Source organism: Neltuma alba, unplaced genomic scaffold, assembly GCF_004799145.2.
Source record: "Neltuma alba isolate B1F8T4 unplaced genomic scaffold, ASM479914v2 tig00011893_pilon, whole genome shotgun sequence".
In the NCBI taxonomy this organism is placed as follows: domain Eukaryota; kingdom Viridiplantae; phylum Streptophyta; class Magnoliopsida; order Fabales; family Fabaceae; genus Neltuma; species Neltuma alba.
The window spans coordinates 1-14,286 of record NW_021636491.1 but is presented as its reverse complement, the minus strand read 5'-3'; the positions used below and the strand labels follow the sequence as shown (position 1 = coordinate 14,286).

General features: G+C 35.8%; 1 protein-coding gene and 2 pseudogenes across 1 annotated transcript; 2 read left to right on the top strand and 1 right to left on the bottom strand.

Moving 5' to 3' along the window:
• Positions 1–587: 587 nt before the first annotated feature.
• Positions 588–2,342, bottom strand: LOC114719108 (pentatricopeptide repeat-containing protein At5g66520-like; annotated as a pseudogene).
• A 4,897-nt stretch (positions 2,343–7,239) lies between these two features.
• LOC114719086 (replication factor C subunit 5-like) lies at positions 7,240–10,413 on the top strand (annotated as a pseudogene).
• Positions 10,414–11,683: 1,270 nt separating this feature from the next.
• Positions 11,684–14,280, top strand: LOC114719104 (gamma carbonic anhydrase 1, mitochondrial-like; the record flags this gene model as incomplete). The annotated part of the gene is given in 6 exon segments (XM_028904563.1): positions 11,684–11,955; positions 12,507–12,611; positions 12,614–12,649; positions 13,538–13,663; positions 13,776–13,927; positions 14,164–14,280. Coding segments are annotated over 6 exon segments (651 nt in total), but the record flags the coding sequence as incomplete, so codon positions are not given.
• Between the last annotated feature and the right edge of the window lie 6 nt (positions 14,281–14,286).

Below are 14,286 nucleotides of genomic sequence, written 5' to 3'. Positions count from 1 at the left end.
GTGGATTGGGGTCTTATATTTAGAACCAAAATAAAAGTAAAACAAGATCTTATATTAAAAACCGGAGGTAGTATTTTATAAACATATAGCCAGAATGTTAAAAAAAGAAAAAATAATAATTAAATCTATATCGCATGCAGATACAATGGTCCGGATCTGCAAAGTGAATCCAATGAAGATGAAGTGGATGGAAAGCGTAGCAAAGAAGTCCTCCCTTGCATATATGACCTCACATTTCTTCACTTCATCTTCATTTCAGGGTTCCTTGCAACAAAAATTAAAGTTACTCCCTTATAACAAATAAATTTTTGTTTGTTTGTTTGACATGTGCAAATTTCAATCTGGTCCCTCGCATTAGATAATCTAATGCTTAGAAGCAGCATCTGATAAGTAGAGTTTTAAGATGTTAGTGCTTTGAATCCAGTGGTCAGTCGACATTATTAATTTAATTTCAATTGTTAATTTTTTATTCCTAGTATTGGACCGTAATGGAGAATAAGTCTCTTTCACTCAACCTAATCACCCTAGGTCCATCTAAATTAAATTTAGATAATCTAAGTCGGTAATATTATTTTTATTATATATTATTTTAAACAAAAAATAAACTCTTACAAATTGATTAAAATGGCTGTCTACATTGAAAAGAATGAGCGGATCACCAGCGTAACATCTAGTGGTGAAAATTTGAACCTCCTTGAGAACTACAGATCTCCAAGCTCGACTTCGGTTTGCAATTATATATCGCCCCACATATCATGAATCTCTTTGATATGGCACGATCCACCCCCAGCAAAGAACTCATGCACAGCTCCGTTAAGGGTGATGGCACTACATCCTTGATGATTCACAAGTCCTCTTTCTTTGACCTCTCTTCTTACTTGAATTGCCTGGTCCCATTCGCCAGCTGCAGAATGAATGCTTGCCAAATGAATATATCTTCCTTCATGATCAGGGTCCACTTCAATTAGGATTTTCCCAATCTCTTTGCCAAGCTCAAGATTTCTGTGCATATTGCAGGCATTGAGCAATGCCCCCATATAGCAGCATTTGGCTTTATGGGCATTGAATCTATAAACTCCTTTGCTTCCTTCAACGACCCTGCTCGACCCAGAAGATCCACCATGCATCCATAATGCTCTATAGTTGGCTTCATCTTATAAACAGAACTTATGCTCTCAAACAGTGACTTTCCTTCTTCAATTAGTCCTCCATGACTACATGCAGTCAGAATTGCGGTGAAAGTAATTGAAGTTGGCTTGATTCCAGTTTTCTGCATCTGATTAAACCATTCAAGTGCTTCTCTTCCCCTTCCGTGGACGGCAAAGCCGCCGATTAAAGCTGTCCAGGCGCGCACACATTTCTTCTCCAATTTCTTAAACACTTCTTTGGCCTTTTCCATTTCACCACACTTGACATACACATCCACAAGTGCACAGCCCAAAATTGAATCTTCTTTTATTCCATTTTTATGAATGTAGGCGTGAATCCATATAGCTTGGTCCAATGCTCCCAGACCTGCACATGCTGAAAGAGAACAACTCAGAGTTACACTATCAGGTTTGAACCCAGCAATCATCATTTCTTGAAAAAGAGACAGAGCTTCCTTGTTCAGTCCCACCTTAACAAACCCATTAATCATGGTTGTCCATGAAATAACATTCTTCGCTGGCATGGCTTGGAAAATCTCGTTAGCCATGTCTATGCTTCCAAGTTTGATGTACCCATCAATCATTATATTCCAAGAAACAATATCTCGTTGGGGAAGCCGATCAAACAGGCGGCGTGCATACTCAATGCTGCCGGAATTTCCATAAACATGAAGGAGGGAGTTTGTGGCATGGACCTCTGAACCAAAGCCCCTTTTGATTACGTGAGCATGAATTTGTTTGGTTTCTTCAAAAGCTGAGAGAGCAGAACATGCTTTGAGAAGGAAAGGGAAAGTGTAGGCATTGTACGTGACCGGATGATGGAGCATCTGTTGGTAGAAAAGCAGGGATGCTTCTGGGAAATTACTGTTTGAGTATGCTCTGATCATGGTGTTCCACATGATAATGTTAGGGGATTTTATTCCGTCAAAAATCATTCGAGCATAAGATAAGTCCCCAAATTCTGAAGATGTGCATGAATCTAAGAGCTTGCTTACTGTAATCTGGGGCGTATAGCTTCCATGTTTCAAAACGCGGGCATGAATCTGCTTTAGTTCTTTCATGCTTGAGCATCTCTCGAGCAGATTCAGGGTCTCCTCCGCATTGCTTTGCAGTAAGGGTTGGTTTGAGGGAGTTAGCAGCATTCTTATCACTAAGCACAAAGAAATCAAAGTATAATTGAATCGAGAAAATAGAAATGCGTTGGGTAAAGTTCAGAATAAGGCAATCTGACGTTTTGTATTCAAGGCCTCTGTTATTCACCCGTGTTGGGATAAGATACTTGGACATCGAACAAAGAATCCTCTTTACAAGAAAACAGAGCAAGAAAATCACAGAAAATTAGAATACTTATTATATTAAAAAAAACTAAAATTTGAATCACCCTTTATAGAAATTTGTTATTTCCAGTGCTATTTTGTATTTTCTAGGTTCTTTTTCCTTAAAAAAAACTATTTCTTTTTATTTAATAAATAAATCATGCCTAAATCGGTTGGCAAAGAAAAAAAATCATGTCTAAATCAATTTCTTTTATTTTAGTTACTAAAAATTATGTTTTTATAAATAAAAAAGTTAAATAATAAAAAATGATTATTGCTGCATCTTAATTAGTTTTTAATGATCTTTTTACTCAATTTTATCCATATATTCAATTTTTATTGATTTTTAGTTTTGTTAAATTTTATAAAAATTAAATTAAATTAAATTAAAATCTCTCCTAGAGCGTGTGATATTTCATGTTTATTTTTCTACCTAAATAAATTTTATGGTATTTTATAAATAGATTTACACCTTAACCCATCAATAAATAGGATTTCTTTTTAGTACTTGTTTGGAGCTGCTTAATATAAGCACTTCTAATAATGTTCATGTAAATCAAGACAAATCTCTTCTTATGAACTTATCTAGTATTTCTTAAATTATTATTAAAAAATTGCTTTTGAAAGATCATATTGTCATCCAAACAAATCCTTAGCCCCTCCAACACACACTTGGTAGGAAAGCAACATTAGTCCCTAAAATTTGAAAATTGACTTCAAAATGTACCTAATAATTATGATTTTTATGGTTCTTTTACAAAATATTGACTTAAATAGGTTTATTAGCAAAATAATAAAATTCTCTTATTTTAATTTAATTCTCTGATAATAGATGGACAGCTTGGATTTCATAAAATCAAGCATGTCAAACTCAACTCCGTGAAAATAAATAAAAAGATAAAGTATATATTTGATCATTTAACTTTGTATAAGATTTTAATTTAGTTTCTTAACTTTAAAAAGTATACATTTGGTCCTTTAACCCTAAAATTATTAAATTTCAGTGATGATTTTTTGTAACAATCATGGATTTTTTGAAACTAAACTTAATATGTTAGCATTTGATAATGTTTTATCAACATTTAAGATCTCAATGTCATCATTTTTTAAAAAAATTTAGGATTAAAGAACTAAAAGTATACTTTTTAAAGTCAAAAGATCAATAAAGAACTAAATATATACTTTAGCCTAAATAAAAAGTTAAAGGACTCGCTTATTTCACTCTCTGAAATAATTAATACTGTTCTCAACGTAAAATTTTTTCTAATGTTCCAGTCGTGTTTGTGTGAAAAACTCCTATAATTATTTAAATTATTTAAATATTTTATAAGATAAAACTCTTCTCGTATTTTTATACTAAATTATTTAAAATAAGCTAATATAATGATAAACATGGAATGATTGTTTGCATAAAATCAATATATGAAGATACATCATACATTGCTATTACAATAACACGCCTCTCATATTACTTTCTTCTCATTTTTAATTTCAATACAAAATCTTATTGTTTTTGCCAGTTCGATACAAAATCTTACTACGGGTCTCGTATGTATGGATATCTATTTCATCCAAAACCATCGCCAATCGGGTCGTTCTATGCTCTGATTTTTCGAGAAAATGTGGGCCCATGTTGGCCCCTTTTGATTAAAAACAAAGCAATAATCTTCGGCTAATTGACAAATTTAAGGGCCTGTTGGTTTGAGGGAAGGGGAGGGGAGGGGAGGGTAGGGGAGGGGAGGGGAGGTTTCATCCTCACCTTGTTTGGTTTGATTAAAAAGGAGGGGAGGGGAGGGTATTTAATGATCCTTGTTTGGTTCAAGGAGGGGAGGGGAGGGATAGTAATAATCAATTTACCATTTTACCCTTACATATTAGTTTATGTTTTTTATTGATATATTATATAAATTAATTTACATCTTAATTTAAATTATAAATTGAATAAAAATTCAGTCTTATTATGTAATATGTGTATTAAAAAATTGGTATAGTAATTTTTTATTCTAATTAATATAAGAATATATTTAAAATAATCAAATTAACAAATTTTATATGCTATAAGAAAAATAAAATTTTATTTCTTTAGGCTATCTTTTTTTCCAGCTTTAAAATATATTTAAAAATATATTTATCAAAAACAATTAATTTTTAATATTATAATTTTTTATTTAAATAATTTTTATTTTTAAATAATTTTTATAATATATTTTTAATTATAATAATGTATATATTTTTTATTTTTTTACTTAGGATAATATATTTTTTATTTGAAATAAATATTATAATAATATATTATGGGTAGAAGTGGAATATTAAAAAAGCCATAAGGGCATAATGGTCCAAAATTTTGGCTCCCCTCCAAAAACCCCCCAATTTGGAGGGGAGCCAAAATGGGGGAAGGGAGGGGAGGGGAGGGGACATTTTAGCTCCCCTCCCCTCCAAACTTTTTAACAAATGAGGGGAGGGGCTCATTTTCCCTCCCCTCCCCTCCCCTCCCTTCCAACCAAACACACCCTAACGCTATGTTTGGCTCGACGGAGGGGAAGGGGAGGGGAGGGATTTTAATCAAGGGAAGGGGAGGGAGGAAAAGGGAGGGTAGCTACAAAGGGGAGGGGAGGGGAGGGAGGGGGGAGGGGAGGGAGGGATTTTAATGATCTCCTGTTTGGATTGATTGGAGGGGAGGGGGAGGGAGGGATTTTAATAATACCTTATTTTGTTCTAAAAAAAATTGACTATTTTAGCCTCATAAATTTAAATGATTTTCTCACTTTTATTTTGTTAAGATATAACTATATATATATATAATACAATTCACTAATTTTGATTTACAAGATACAGTCACACACTTATAGAATATCAAGACAAAAAGTCACAAGATGATAGATTTCAATCAGAGAAAAGACCTTGAAGGTGAAAAAAATACCAACGGCTTCTTAGAATTAGAAGAAGAGAAAAAAAAGTTTACAAATGCTCACTAATTTTGGAGATAATTATCTTAATAACCTCTTATTAGATGCTCAAAAGAACTCTATTATGTAGAAATGTTTATGATTGATTAGAGGTTAACAAATCGAAAGGGCATATAAGGAATTAAAATATCATCTCTCACCTCCCCTCCAAAAAACCCCACTTTTGGAGGGGAGGCTAGAAGGGAAGGGGAGGGGAGAAGAACCCCTCCCCTCTTTAAAAAACATCTTAACCAAACGAGGGGAGGGGAGCTCCTTCCCTCCCCTCCTAAAAAATTATACCAGCCAAACAAGGGGAGGGGAGCAACTTCCCTCCCCTCCCCTCCAAAAACCCCGTACCAAACATAGCGTAAGTGAATTTAGAAAAGTTAGTTAAATTAATTATTTGTAATAAATATGTGTTATCTTTTATAGAATGTCTTTGCTAATCATGTATATTAATTAAAACTATCATTTGATGAAATCATTAATATATACACAATAAGGAGTACTTTAAAAAAATATATAAATATAAGAGATAAAATGAATTGAAATCTTATATTTAGAATAAAATTAAAAATCAAAATAGCTCTTATATTAAAAATTAACCTAATATAACGGGAAAAAATAAGAAAATCCGGCATCATACTCTTAACCATTTTCTTAGGATAAATTTTTCACATACACTGAAGAACATGTTTTGTAGGAAGGAAGAAAAAGTTTTAAGAAATAGAGATTGACATAAAATCCACGTTATAGAGTAGTAGTTTTCTTTTCCTGTGAAAATTTCACCTTTCTTCAAACATAAGAAAAAAAAACCTTCCATAAAAATAGTTAAAAAAATGTCACTTTTTTTTTCCTGGAAACTGTGATTTTAGAGATGAAAATAATTATCTCTTTTTATTAGAAAGGATGTTGTATTATTTACTTTTGAATTAAAAAAATTTATATTCAAATATTTTTATATTTTACCAACAAAAAAAGTGCAAATTATTTTGATAAAAACCCCAATTTCCTTTCCAATTCTAATTCCTCTATACTATCCTAATTTCTTACAAGGGCTTTTCTGCTGTTCTCTTTATGGACACCCGAAGATTAAGATTCCATTCATCGAGTGTATCTACACTTAGTGCAATAAAAAGACTTGTCTTCTCATACATAGAAAGGTTCACTGTTTGTTCTGTTTTGGGGGCAAACGTTAGCGGTTCACATGAATATTCTGCATGTTTGTGATCAGTGAGTAAAAAAGTAAAAGGAAAAAAGAAAGGAAAAAAAAAAGAGAGAGGAAAAACCGTTCTTCACCAATTTCCCCCCCTGTTTTGTGACATCCATTAATTGTTGCTTACTCTACAATAATATAAACCAAAGGTCTTGCTCATGTTTAATGAAACTATGGCTGTTTAAATAAAACAAGTGGCTTTTAAACAGAGTATTATTGTACTGTTAAATTTCTTTTCATGAGCTTTATAATTCTTAACCAAAATCAAGTGGGTCATTGAGAATAAGAAGTAACGCGCCCACTGCAAACTCTTGACAAATACTACAAAATTGCCAGCCGCGATCGGCTAGGAAAAGGCATATTTTCCCGTCACGCAACAATTCTAGTGCTCATCGTCCATAATGTCTCCTTTAGAAACCATGGCTCTCTCATACCCCACTTCTTCTTCTTCCGTTCGCCTTCATAACTTGTACTTCCTCCATAGCTTCCACCTCCTTCTAGTCGCAGTTTTCTCAGCGAGCTCCATTCCATGGCGCATCACAGGATGCTTTCTGTAAGGTTTGGAGAAGAAATCAAATCTTCTTCGAGAATGAAGCATGATGGGATTAGAAATGGCACTCTACGTGGTAACAAGAAGCAGGATCCAACATGGGAGGAAAAGCATATAACTCCTTCCAAAGGAAGAATCAACGAAATGTTTGCAGAGACAAGACTTTATGAGAGTCCCCAAGGGCATATTTCATTAACGGGTTCTGCAGGGTCGATTCAGTCTGGTCCTGTTTTCTTTCGAATCGAACCGCAAGAGTATCCAGAGCACATCATCATCGCCGTCATCATTTAGATCTAGTAGAACTTCACTTTCCAGCTCCTCTGGAGGGAAAATAACGGGGAAGAAGAAAAAGGAGGAGAAACGAGCATTGTTTTCTTGCATGGGACGAAAATCATGCAAGAACTCAAGAAGATCACCGGAACGTGCAAGAGTTAATGAAGCGTTGATCATCGAGAGAGCGTGCGTGGTGGAGAGTCTGCCACAATTCTGGGCAGATAAGTACCGACCTGCTTCCCTGAATGACTTCGTTTGCCACAAACAAGAAGCTCAACTTCTCAAGCAATTTGTAAGCTCAGCTTTCTTATACTTCTCCTGCTCTGCCCCTCAATGGCCGCTGATGTATTAAAATAAGACCTCTTGAACTTGAAAATTTTTTACGCCAATCCTAGTCGTCCCGAATTTTATCACGATTACATAAATTTATCATTTGTTATTTAAAACTATAATTCTTATGAAATAAATAATGACATAAAAATCCCCCATTGATTCTTAGAATATGTTTATATTATTTCGCAAAAATAAGGAGTTGGTCTTTATTTTCAATGGAAAATTTCAAAAACTTGGAAAAATGAAAGAGACATTGTGTAGTTATTAAACAAATTGAGAATCATGTAGTTCCCTTTTTTTTTTTTTTTTAAAGTTCATGTAGCTCCCTCTTAGTTCAAAATAAGCATGTATCAATTGTTAAAAAAAACTTATACAATTTCATCAAAATTTATAAGAAGTTCGATTGCAGAATAATTTCCGCATCGTATACTAGCGCTTCTAATTGAGATGATTTTGACTAATAGGTGTCTCTTGATGAAATTCCACACGCTCTGCTAAAAGGTCCCCCGGTACAGGGAAAAGAGCCTTAGCAATGGCTCTTCTGCGAGAATATATACAGGCGAGGAGTGTTGGAACGTATGCATCTTGATTTGACCTCGCCTTATATATTTCACAATTTCTGAGCTCACCTTACTGAACACTTTTTGATGCAGTTATCCCACGATATAAGATATTTCCCCTTTCAGGTACAGATTTCCCAAGTTCTATTCATTCTAACCTTGATTGAAACCCATCTCTGAATCTCGTGGTTAGTAAATGACAGGAAGGTAGGCCTACGAAAATAAGTGTTCCAATAACGTTCAGTCGTCATCACGTGGAAAAAACGTAAATTTGGAGCGGAATGCTAAGCATGCTTTGATTGGGTTAGTGAAGGAAATGAACTGTATCTATGCAGTAACACCCAAGATGCCAATCTCAATATCAAGTCAGATTGTCAAGGTCAGTTCAAAGAATATGCACATAGACTTGTACTCTACTTCTCACAGTCTGTGAGGCTACTAATAAGCAGCATGCTTTAAATCGTGTTCAGTGGTAGTTCTCTATGAGGTTGACAAGGCAGGACAGGACATCCAGCACATAATCTCATGGATTATAGATTGCCACTCCCAAATATGCAAACTAATACTCTGCTGCCAAGATGATGTTGACATTCCTGACTCTGTGAGGAACCTGCTCAAAGTGATTGAGGTTCGTCCACCTACTATTACTCAGGTAAGAATACAGCTTTTTTGTTCCTCTTCTTATTTGGTTTGAACTTTAAGGATTTAAGTGTTGTAAATACTGATGTGGAACCCCAATATCCCAGATTGTAGAGGTTCTGTTTGAGAGCAAGCAAGGAAAGAGGATATTCATCTATCAATGAATTTTGCTGCTATGATTGCAGCAAAATCTAATCAGAATCTCAGGCAAGCTATCATGGCTCTTGAGGCATGCAAAGCATTCGAGTAAGATGATGATGAATGACAAAACTGCACAACCCCTCAGATTGCATTACCAAGTGTGGATCCAGACGGCTTAAAGAGGAAAAAAAAAAAAATTTAACTTCTGTTGCTTTGCATCAGAGTGAGGGAAATATGATATATAGAAGGATGGATTTCTTACCCACGTTTGCATTGTTTGTTTTCTTGTTCTACAACATCTCAGTTAAGGAAACCTGTACTTTTCTATGCAGATATCCATTTTTGAAAGAACAGCCAATTTCAATTGGATGGGAGGATGTTGTAATAGAAATTGCTTCAGAGATCATAGCTGATCCATCAAATTCATGGTACCAAAATTTCAAATGGAAAGGAAAATCTCTATCCATGTTTTGAAGACTGCAATAGATCAAATAGTGTTTTCATTTTAATTCTTTTCTCTTGTGGTTTGATCAGCCTAATCTCAGTAAGAGAAAAATTTCAGAAGCTTATGGAGGATTTTGTTCACCCAAAACTCATTCTCCAGGTGATGAATCACTTATGTCTTGTAACACTTAACCAAAAATACTACCTCCAATCCTAATTATAAGATTTCATTTGTAAATTACAAATAAAATCTTATAATTAGAACATGAGGTAGTAGTATTTTCATTTTGTAATGGAACTTGTGTCCTGACACATGCAGCAGAAACTAGTGGAAGAACTTTTGAAAAATATCGAAGCCAGCTTAAAAAGGGAACTCTACTATTGGCACGCTTATTATGTGAGTTTCTCTTCCTCATCAAACTTTCTACAATATGATACAAAATTAGTATACCAAGTCGTATGTTTCCACTTTACAGGACAAAAGACTCCCACCTGGAACTATAGCTTTAAACAAGTTAGCTGGTAAAGACATCGAAACTCTTCTAATCCCTGTCAAAAAACAAACACGAGTGACACCAGAATTACTCATTTGCATATAACAAGATATGCAAAGTCTTGCTGTTTTAGTACATGAGATTGATATGCAATTCTCCGCAGAATTTGTGGCCAAGTTTATGAGCATATACAGAAAGAGCTGTGTCAGCAGGCCATATATGTGAGCAGATATGGACTTCTCATCTTAATCTGCTAAATCAAAAGGAGAATGGAATTTCAGTATAACGGTGATGCGGAGTCCGAGGTTCTCAATGGGATCATCAACATTGAGCACACCTATGTATGATGAACATGAGCCGCACTAGGCAGTGTTCTTGTAAAACACAGTGAGAATGAATAGCAGCAGATAAAGATAGATGTTGGTAAGGAGTTTCTTGGACGCGTACACACTATCAAAGAAAAACCTCTGATTTTTTCTTTTTTCACATACAAGTTCATGGCAAAAAATGTGCAGATAAAACCCCCTAACTTTATTTCAGCCGATGGAATTTCACTTCTATTTCATAACGTGTTGAGTTCGTTTCTCAACTGGGCTAGTTCTCACGGATCAAATCACGCTTCCCCCAAAAAGATAAGATGATCCTCCAACAGTATCCCCACAGACTAGGACATCAGGCATGCTGTGGAAGGGGCGGTTCCAGCTGTGAAACATAATAATACTCCAAAACAAATGAAAGATAACGTTGGACGAGGAGGATGAAAGGTTCCCCAAAATAAATAAGGAAAATGAAAGGGGTTCGTAATTTCCAATGTCATTATGTAACTGGACAATTGTCTTTTAATATGTTTCCCAATGGGGCCATCGCTGGAGCGATTACGCCAAAGCAATTGCATTTCTTTCCACCGCAACTATTGTTATTTGCTTTTCTTGGCTCCTCGTATCCTTGTTCTCAGACAAGGTTTTAAAAAGATAATTTTCAATAAAAAAGTCTTAAGAGACCATAAAATGCTTCTATTATGCTTTACTAAATGTATCTTAGACTTGAATTTATGAGTTAAACGAGTTATGCCATTTTTAGAAGTACTATATGGAAGAAATAATTATATAAAATCTCTCTTTCTATTAATGGTCTTGTGAGACGTCACAGGTTGACAATCTTGCTGGACACTGGCCAGGAAGATCCTGACCATGTGCCTTGAAAATGTACGCTGGCCAATTCATGTTGGAACAAACAGATCTTCGCCCATGAATCCTACACTGCAGCCGATTATTTATTCTATCTGTTCATTCTTTTATTTACTGCACTCACAGTGCCAAATCTTTTGTAACTCCTTTTGTTTCTTTTCAGCCGCCCTTTTTTTATTGATCTGCTTGCTCGTAATCACTCATCATTTCATGAATCTCCCTTTTTCCCTTGTGAAAAAAAAAAAAAAAAAATTCCTCTCGGTGTTGTGGGAAGCAAACGTTGCGAGACACAAAAGGAGTGCGTGGCACTTATAAAACGGGGCTAACGGACGACACGTGGCGATATTCCGCTGCTCGTTTCTGCGAACGGGAGAAGGAGAGCAGCAAGGGAAACAAGTGAGGGGAAACGCTGCGTCTGTGTGTGAGTCCTCCCCACTCCTGCTCCCATTCTGGTGGTGCGACTTGTTCGATTCTCTGCCATTTTCTCTGCTGATGTTCTGTTGCTCAATGCTTTGGGTCCTCAACTGATACCCAACTCCTCAAATCCCTGAACTGATCAAAGTAATCTGGGCTCGATTCAAAGACAGGAACATGGGAACCTTGGGTAAAGCATTCTACTCTGTTGGGTTCTGGATCCGTGAGACGGGCCAAGCCCTCGATCGCCTTGGCTCCCGTCTTCAGGGAAACTACTACTTCCAAGAACAGCGTATGTCTCTCCCTTCCTCTATCTTCTGAAACCCTAGAGAGACTGCGTGATTCTGATATCCATTTTGAGTGCCTTTACTTTTCAACCATCGATCCCTATCAAATGTTGTAGTTGTATCTGGATTATTTGCGGTTAATGTGCCAGCAAATGTGTTTGTAAAGCCCCACCTCATTATTCCATTTTGTCTCCTAGGAGGAAAAAAAATGAGGAAACTTGGAATTCCTTTTTGGCACTTTCGGCTTAAGGTCTCGTGTTTAATGGCTTTCAAAGTCCTTAATCTCGTTGTTCTGCCTTACATTGTTCGGTACTTTTTTTTCTTTTCCGTTTTAATCAGATATGGTTCTCCTAAACGTAACAGATTATGTTTTTGGCAGTTTTGTCTTTCGTAATACCTAGTTGTGTAACTAGGGCTGAAAGATTATATATTTAGCTCTGCACTGCCATAAATTTGAAGTATCTTTCCATCTTGGCCAATGACGTTTTCATACCATCTCATTTCAGAGTTTCCTTTGCTTTCTCCCCATTCCCTTTTAATTTGTGGTTCTTTTCAGTGTCTAGGCATCGGACTCTCATGAATGTATTTGACAAAGCTCCTGCGGTTGATAAGGAAGCATTCGTAGCCCCTAATGCATCAATAATTGGCGATGTTCAGGTTGGGCGGGGTCTTCCATATGGTATGGATGTGTCCTGAGAGGTAAATTGCCCCATCATCAAAACTCTGAAGTTACCTACAATTTTAGCTCATTGATAATGCGATTTATTATTTGATTTGAATGGAAATTCTTCTCGATTCCTTGATGAAGTTCGATCCTGAACTCTGTTAGAATGGTCTCATAATATCAGCCCCATTGTATACGGAAAGCATCATATTAAGCTCTCCCACCCATTATTGTGAACATGATTGATTTGGGGGTAAAAAGGGAATGTATTAGTTGATTTGCGTATGTTGTGTAAATATTTCTGCAGAGAAAAACAGGCGATTTAGATTTTTGTTTTTAATATCAATACAGTACCGTATTGAACACATCATATTAAGCTTAGACAATATAACACTACCTTATCTGCACCCTGTCAGGCAAGTCACCGAATAAAGTTAAAATGAAAAAGTAAAAATAAAAGCACTGAGAGAAAGGGGGGGGGGTCGGGAGTTCTGCCAAATGACTTGGTCATTATCTTCAGACAAATAACTGGACAGAACAGAGGAAAAAAATACAGAGAAGGATTTCTTTTAATCCATATCTCATCTGTAATATTTGTCTGAAGGAAGGAGTAGATATTTATACTTAAAAATTTCCTTCTCTCCCTTTATCGGGAAAAAAAGAGGACATATGAGATTTGACAACCAATAAAAAAGGGAGAGAAGAAAGAAATTTCTTATCCCATTTATTGCTTCAACTATTTGCAGTTATGGGGTATCAAGGACAAACATCTTATCCATCCTACCCGTATATACATAAATACTCACTACATGTGTGATGGGGTTGAGTACCAATTTTGCTCATTTCCCTTTGTAAGTACACATGTGCTCCACCTGTTGTTTTCTTCCTTTAACTAATGGTACTTTTTGTGTGAACCTGTGAAGGTGATGCTAACAGCGTTAGTATTGGATGTGGAACCAATATACAGGACAATTCTCTTGTCCATGTGGCAAAGTCAAATTTGAGTGGGAAGGTCTTACCAACTATCATTGGAGATAATGTCACTGTAGGTTAGTGACAGAGTCATGGGTAAATTGTGACCATGTTGTGATTGTGTTGAGCATAGTCTTATTTCAAGTTTTGTCTAAATATTTTGACACTTGTCTCCATTGAACTTCATAGGTCATAGTGCTGTATTACATGGATGTACTGTTGAGGATGAGGCATTTATTGGCATGGGTGCTACCTTGCTTGATGGGGTATATGTTGAGAAGCATGCCATGGTTGCTGCTGGAGCCCTTGTTAGGCAGAATACCAAGATCCCCTATGGAGAGGTTTGTATGATTTCTTTTTTTAAGAAGATACTTTTCTGGTCCGCTTCCTGAAAGTTGAATATTTAGATCTTGTCATGACCATTTGTATATTGATGATATAGCATTCTCAATGATCCTAGCTGGTTTCAAGTGAACGGTTAGAAAGGATTCAGCTTAATAGCTTGTGATGCCTGTGTTGCGATTCTCATTTGTTTGATCCGTGGAGACTAGCTAAAATTAGTAAGGTTTTGTTGTAGGTTTGGGGAGGTAATCCAGCAAGGTTCTTGAGAAAGCTCACAGAAAATGAAATGGCCTTCTTCGCTCAATCAGCTTTAAATTACGCCAATTTGGCTCAGGCTCATGCTGCTGAAAATGCAAAA